The following is a 7482-nucleotide window of genomic DNA, read 5'->3' on the forward strand; positions in this document are numbered from 1 at the left end:
ATACCCTAGACAGCAGGGTTTTGTGGGGCATCCTAACTTTCTATTCCATACCCAGCACATCTCCTCATGTCAGCAAGCAGCAGTCTGCTGCACTTTTGCACTAGGAACACTGCCATGGCTCATTGTCCTCATCTTTATTCCATAATGTCCAGATATCCCTCCTGGATTATGAGCCTATTTGGTTCTTTTCTCTGTGGGGTCAGGGTAGACAACATTGCTCTGAGAACCAAAACAGAGAGGGTAATGAGGACATTAGATCTAGTTTATTGTTCTCATGCACAAAATGCTGTGGTTTACAACCAAATTGCCAACATTTCCCCCTGCCTAAACTCACAAAGGTTTCATATTGTAGTTCTAACCAAAAAACAAACAAACAAGAAAAAAAAAACCTAAAAAAATCTGTCGGAGCACAAATATTTGATGTGAAAACTTTGCCCAGTTCTATATATTTCTTTTGATTGTTACTGGTTTCATCACCATGCTTATACTTAGGAGCATTTTCTTTCATGACAAACTGTCATCAAGATCCCTTGGTAAGAAGAAGAAATCTCTGCAGAGTTGCTAAAATTTCCTGATCTCCACCCCAATTAGTTTTCCCACTATTCCAAATTAATTTAATGACAGACTGTGTTTTTGTCTGTTAATAATGATATCTTTGCTCTCCTCAGTATAGGATGCCTTTTGTTCTGTAGTTAATCTGCAGAGGTCACCTACTGTCACCTAGAATTAAAGAGAAAATATGCCTCCAGATTATTCAATTGTCAAAAAATATATTATTTGACATATTTAGAAGGGAAAAAGCCTGAAAACACAGTCTGATGAAGACCTTCCTTGATATATAATTATCTGGGTGAATGGACAATTACATGGTGATATGTTTTGTTGACCCCTTCCTCACCTTTTTAAAAGAAATAACATGAAGGCTACTAATCTAAGTTGTTCCTATGACAGTTACACAATACACAGTTGTTTACTTTGATATATTTAAAACATCATATCTGATTTAAGTCTAAGAACCAATCTGAGGCATTCATGAACTATTGTTAAATTTCTTATCAAATGACTTAAGTGTGCAAGTTTTGATGAAGATATTAATTCTTTTATATCTTTTTAAAGAAGTCTGCTGGGGAAAAATACATGCACATGTGCACATCCAGACAATCTCCAGCTTGGTTTACCTGGCAATGATCATTTAAGGGCATTCCCTAAATTATGCGAGCTGTCCCTAGAGTGTATGCTGCCCTGCTGTGAGTGGGAGGAAGAGTCTGCAGCACTTGAATCTATAAGATTTGCCCTGTTGATTTTGTTTCATGTCTTACATTCAACCTTATTAAGGATGAAGTATTTCCACCCATCTGTATATTGACCTTGAGAGATCCTTTGCCTGGTAGAGTATTGATGCTCCTTCCCCAAAGTCAAGTTCCTAGAGCCCCTGTACATGTTGTGCTCTGGAAATGCCTCTCAGTTTAGATTTCATGAGATATGAGGCTGAGAAATCTAATTTTGGTATCCTGCTTGGATGTAAGCAGGGACTAGACCCTAAGCTCAGAGAGAGGCAGTTTTTCTCTCTCCAGAGAACTGGAAATTTCCCAGAAATGGGGAAATGTTAACTTCAGTCAAGGGAGCACTGAGCATTCAAGAAGCAGGTGAGTGAGGCCTTTCTAAAAATCACACTTTTGAGGGTAAGGATGTTTTAAAGTCAAATCTATCCCCTATTTTGACAGAGTTAAGAGGCTGTTACTGGGTCTAATCAGAAAACACTGAAAATAGAAACACATGGGGAAATTGTTATATGGCTGCAAGGGCTCAGTGCGCTGTTACTCAAATATTGCTGAAACACTTATATTCTACACCTAAAACCATATTTTTGTTTTTAATTAACAGTGGGTGACAGCAGTGACTCTGAGTTGGATGCTGCTACCACAGTGCTCAATCTCAGGCCCAGAGCAGGGAAGATCCTGAGAGACCAGAGACTGAGACAGCAGAGGCCCCTCCCTGAGTTTAGGGTGGAGTGGAAGAACGAAGTTGATGGGAGCCAAGACGGCCGAGGAGAGCAGCAGGACCCCAGCACCTTGCCCCAGCCGTCCATTGGGTTCAGGCAACCACTGCTGACGAGACCAAGATTTGGCACTTTGAGCAGGGAAGACCTGACTGCAGACCATGGGCCTGCAAGGCCTCTGCCGCCACCACGGCTCGTTAGGCAGGCATCGCAAGGGGACAGGCCGAGAAACAAGCCCGAGAACCAGCCGTACTGAACACAGCCAAAGGAGAACTATCGCTAACAAACCGTGGACATGCTGAATTAGGATTCTAAACTATCCAGTCAGACTGTGGGATCCACAAAAATAACACAACAAGCCTCAGTCTGGGTCTAACCACTTCCATTTGAGTAAACTCCATTAAGTGAAAGGAATACTGGAGCAATTGCAAAGTTAAAGACATCAAAAAAAAATCTCTTTTATACATAACTTGTGGCAATGCTTTAATTTAATTACATTATTTCCACTGTTAAAATAGTATGGAAACGTGCCTTATCACATCATCTCTCATGGAACCAAGTCATGAAGATTCAGTACCCAGTTTTGCATTGAAATCATTGTTGAAAGTCCAGTGATGAATGGATTCTTAAAAAATACCCCCAAACTTGTGTATCATTTCAGATTTTATTTATAATCAATAATACTTGTTTTAACCAGAGCTTCAACATGAATAACACTGAAAATTGCACAATGCACCTATCATATAGACTTGCAAACAAGAATAAATATATTCCTGAAGCCTAGTTTATTCAAAGACCTCTGATGCAGAAAAAGAGGAAGAAGAGAAGAAACAAGCTGTAGGGGCAGAATTGCAAATACAGCTTATAAAAAGGACTTGCAACAAAGACCTGAATAGCTTGAATTTTTACTTTCTGAATTTTTGGCAATATGTTACCTTCGAAAGGTACTAAGGATCACCAAAGAAAAACTGAATTACCTTGGCTTTCACTTAGGTCAGCAAGAACTGAGAGCACTTAGCAGGACACCTTTAGAAGGCCTAAAACCAGAAAACTTCAAGCGGATAAATAATGTTCTGAATCAAAATTGCTTTTTTGCACCTTAGTTACTTGGTTGCAATGTAATGCAAACACAGCAGTAGAATAGTTGCAGAGCACTGCACGTAGACAAAGAGAGCAGTCTCCAGTTTGAGTCAGGGACCACTGAGACTCAAGAAAGCTCATTCAACTCATGCTTGTGACCCTGGTTAATTTGTTTTACTTTTGGTTTCCTCATCTGTAAAAGGGGAAAGATAATCTTTTCTTTGCCTGAGCTATGCACTCCAAGGAGCAAAAATGTTCCATCTAATTTGTTTTTACAGAAAAGTAGCACAGTGGGGCCCTGGAATCAGCTGAAGTCACTGTGCACCTTAATAACATGGACTTCTTGATCCTAGCACCAATGGTTGCCATTTGAGGCATATGGGAAGGGAGGGTGCATTAAAAGAAATGATACTTAACTGTAGCTCTCAGGAATTTGCACTTTCTGTCCCACTTAAGTACTGAGCTTGCTTTAGCACAGATACACATTTCAGTACAATGCAGAAATAACTTTCTTTCTACTTGTTACAAAATTGATAACTTTCATTGAAGAATGTACACTGTGAAATCATAACTTTTCTCTTTCATTAGCACATTTCTAAATCTGTGGGCAATAAGATTAATTTTTTTTATTTAAGCTTGTTTTGAAAGAACTATTAAAAATCAGAGTTTCCTTTTAAAACCACAAAGTAGATTTCTTTCAAATGTTCATGGGTGGGGGTTGATAAATGGGGATTTAAGACTTTCTTTCTTCTAACAGCATTTCCAAAATATTTGTTTCATGTATGTATTTGAAATATCAAACCTTCCTGAACTCTTTCCTTAGCACAGGTTCTTTAGTGTTTTTTGTCTGTTTTAGCTAAGGAAAATTCTGCTGAGTGGCAAATGCACAGTCAAACCTGCAGAGGAATGGCTGTGTGAACCCTATAAACCTCAGTTAGATGTTCATGGCTATTCTCAACAAATTATTATTGTGGAAATCAATATTTAGCTGTCCTCTACTGATCATCTGCTATTTGGAAATAAAATTGGGTTCAAACAAAGCCAGCAAGTTTTAAAAACATATTTAAATTTGTCTTTCAGCAGGAAGGTACTTTCATCTATAAAATTGTCAGGGAATGCTATGTCACTGCATCATTTGGATCATGTTTAAATAACGAAAAAGCCTCGAGTTTTGATTTCAGTTTTGAGACAACATCCTCCTTACAGATCAGGCTGTTTAGATTAGCTGTTTTATATTAGGCTGATCTGAAATCTGACCAAAATAAATAAACATGAAATGTTGCACATCAACACTTAGTTTACTCTCTGTGGAGTTTTCTTGTTTGTGTGCTGGTAATGACCAAGCACTTGGCTTCTATCTGGGGAGAGCTGCCTTTCATTTTTTTTTTCAAACAGTTGTTATTTTTTATGGCACAATTTTAAATAATGAATGCAGGTTTCAGGAACCTTACTGCTATGCTGGTTGCCCATTAATGCAGGGCATGCTCACATTATATGTGTTTAAAATGGTGCCCCATAGTAAAAGCACATCAAATTGAAGGTTGTTTTTATGAAATATGGTCTTAAGCTCTTGGTGCTCCAAAACACGATAGCATGTTTTTACCTATCCAAAGCACTTTGAAATCCACAGGATGGTCACATGGTGAAGCAGAATTGCAAATCTCCTGGGACTCTGTGTCCTTGAGAGTACCCTCTGCCTTCCTCATTTCTTCTCTCCTCACCCTTTTCAGGCTCTACTGCTGAATCAAACCCTTGCCATGTCTGAGAACTGATCTCTGGGTACTCTTCAGTAGCAATGACAGCAGCAGGTGACAGAGGTGTTGTTCCAGTTAGCCCTTATCATTCAACTCTTTTCTCTGGTTTGGGTCAGAGGTTTACCTTTTCTTTTTTTTTTTTTTTTTTTTCCTTTTTTTCCTGCAAAGGAAAAACACATGACCACTTTTTCTGAGCCTGCAGAGGAGACACATCCCTCATGTTGTATCAGTTTGTCTGCTGGAGAATGAAATGCCCAATAAACCTGTCCTCGAGCACCATCTGATGGGGAAAGTCATGTATTGACTGAGGACAATGTTTCCTCCTTTTTCAAAGAAACCAGATCTTCAGCAGTGTCTGGGAAACGTGCCAAAGCCACACACAAATATTTTGTTTCCAGATGGACTCCCCAGCACTCTGTAGAATAGATATTTTAATGCATTTCTGATGAAGAAAGTCCAGTTTTAAGGACAGCAGGAGAATACAGTTCGACTCTGAATTAGGGTTTTCAGGATTTCCCCTTCAGGTCCTGAGAGGCCTATAAATTGAAATAGGATAAGAAAGTAGGTATAATAAGGCCTAGATGAGATAGACACCCAGTTATCTTTTTTAGGCAGACACTTGAAAAAAACCCTTAGAATAATTTGCTGAAAGAGCTAAAATTTTAAGGGATGTCCTACTTTGTACTAAAGTATAATGCAAATTCCACTGAAACCAGTTCAATAAAAGAAAACCTTGCTACATAACAATTTAAATTTTTGAGAATATCCTTCTGTAGTAAAGCCACATAGAAATCACATGGAAAAAAAAGTTAATTTTTTTGCCAAAATAACATGCCTGCTGTTATGAAGGGTATCTTGGGCTCTCTGGAAGCAAACACACTGCACCCTGCACCAACATTTTCAAGAGCTGCCAAGTCCACCAATTCCAGACATCAGCTGACACTCCAAGAAATACTTTACTGCTCACCATTTCCGAAATTGTTCAAGTTGTGTCAACATCCCCCAGCCCCTGAAGAAAAGATGAAAGATTTTGCAATTAGATGTTGGAATGCTTTTTGTACCACAAGAGTTCTGATCCAATAAAAATATCCTTGTTAATGTCCATTAATATGGCACCCTAATTGCCATAGGTTTTGTTTCAAAAAGTAATTTTTTGCCACAGAAGGAAAAGAAATTTTAAATATTTCAGCTTACTTCATTTTTTCCTCTCTGAGACCTCCTATTTATTAGATATTTGACAGAATGGAAGACTGATTTTTACTGTGTAGCACATCTCAGAAAATAGTTCCTTGGTGCTGAGATTTAAAATAATTAAAAATTTGAATTAGTTTCTCTTTGTAAATTAAACCAGAAGTTTTTCTAGACTTCCCTTAAAAATAAGCTGTGTACTCTTTCATTTCTAAAAGCAGTCTGACCTCCATTCACAATTATTTGATTCTCAAAGTTCAGGGTCCAGTACACTCCTCCAAGATTCATGATCTTACAAGATTCATGATCAGCTCTTTGTGAATTAGTCTTCAGTATTATAGCAATAACAGCACAGGCAAGTCTTGGGTTTTCAAATGCCAAAATGCCGGGCTATAAGGGATCATTTACTCAAGAGTATCCTGCAACACCCATAACCAGATTGGCACTGGCAGCACTCAGGGGTTCCCAGCAGAAGGAATGTAATGGCTTTACAGAGTACCTGAAGTAATGAGCAAGCCAGACCATAAACAGTGCTTGTCCTATTTTGTTGCTGCATTATCTGCTCAATAATCAACCTGTTCTCAGAAGGTGAGAATGGTACTGACCACTGTGATGGTGCTGCAGTGTGTAAATTCAGAAGAAAGGAAACTGAACAAGAAAAGGAAGTCTGCTAAATTGGTGTATGGGGTTTGCATGGCAAGGTTTTGGTAGCAGGGGGGATAGAGTGATGGCTTCTCTGAGAAGCTCCAAAAGCTTTCCCTGTCTTTGACTGAGCCAATGCCAGCTGGCTCCAAGGTGGACCCACTGCTGGCCAAGGTCAAGACAATCAGTGTCTAACAACATATTAAAAAAGGTAAAAAGTTATTTCATAGAAGCAGTTGTGGCCAGAGAAGAGAGGAGTGAGAGAAACAACCCTGCAGACAGCAAGTCAGTGCAGGAAGGAAGGAAGTGCTCCAGGCTCCAGAGCAGAGATTCCCCTGCAGGCTGTGCTGGACCATGGTGAGGCAGCTGTGCCCCTGCAGTCCTTGGAGGTCCACAGGGAGCAGAGATCCACCTGCAGCCTCTGCAGGACCCCATGTCACAGCAGGTGGGTGCCCAAGGGAGGCTGTGATCCCACGGGAAGCCCACACAGCAGCAGGCTCCTGGCAGGACCTGCAGACCCATGGAGAGAGGAGCCCACGGTAGGGCAGGTTTGCTGGCAGGACTTGTGGGTCTGTGGGAGACTCACACTGGAGCAGTGTGCTCCTGAAGGGCTGCACCCTATGGAGAGGGAGCCACGCTGGAGTGGTTAGGGAAGAACTGTAGGGAAGAACTGTGAGTCACTATGGGAATGACTCACATTGTAGAAATCTGTGGAGGACTATCTCCTGTGGGAGGGATGCCATGCTGGAGCAGGGGAAGGACTCTTCTCTCCAAGCAGCATCAGAAACGACGTGTGACAAACTGACCATTTCACTCGTC

The 7482-nt window shown here is 40.3% G+C and overlaps 1 protein-coding gene across 1 annotated transcript in view; it reads left to right on the forward strand.

The window, feature by feature from the left end:
* The window catches only part of SLC9A2 (solute carrier family 9 member A2), a 34356-nt gene extending 29987 nt beyond the window's left edge, over positions 1-4369 (forward strand). Inside the window, exon 12 of the mRNA XM_063392634.1 lies at positions 1885-4369. Within this exon, the coding sequence (XP_063248704.1) occupies positions 1885-2255 (371 nt within the window). The 3' untranslated portion in view covers positions 2256-4369. The remainder of the gene's footprint in view (positions 1-1884) is intronic.
* Positions 4370-7482: the final 3113 nt, after the last annotated feature.

The sequence above is a fragment of the Prinia subflava genome, chromosome 3 (genome assembly GCF_021018805.1).
Source record: "Prinia subflava isolate CZ2003 ecotype Zambia chromosome 3, Cam_Psub_1.2, whole genome shotgun sequence".
NCBI lineage: Eukaryota > Metazoa > Chordata > Aves > Passeriformes > Cisticolidae > Prinia > Prinia subflava.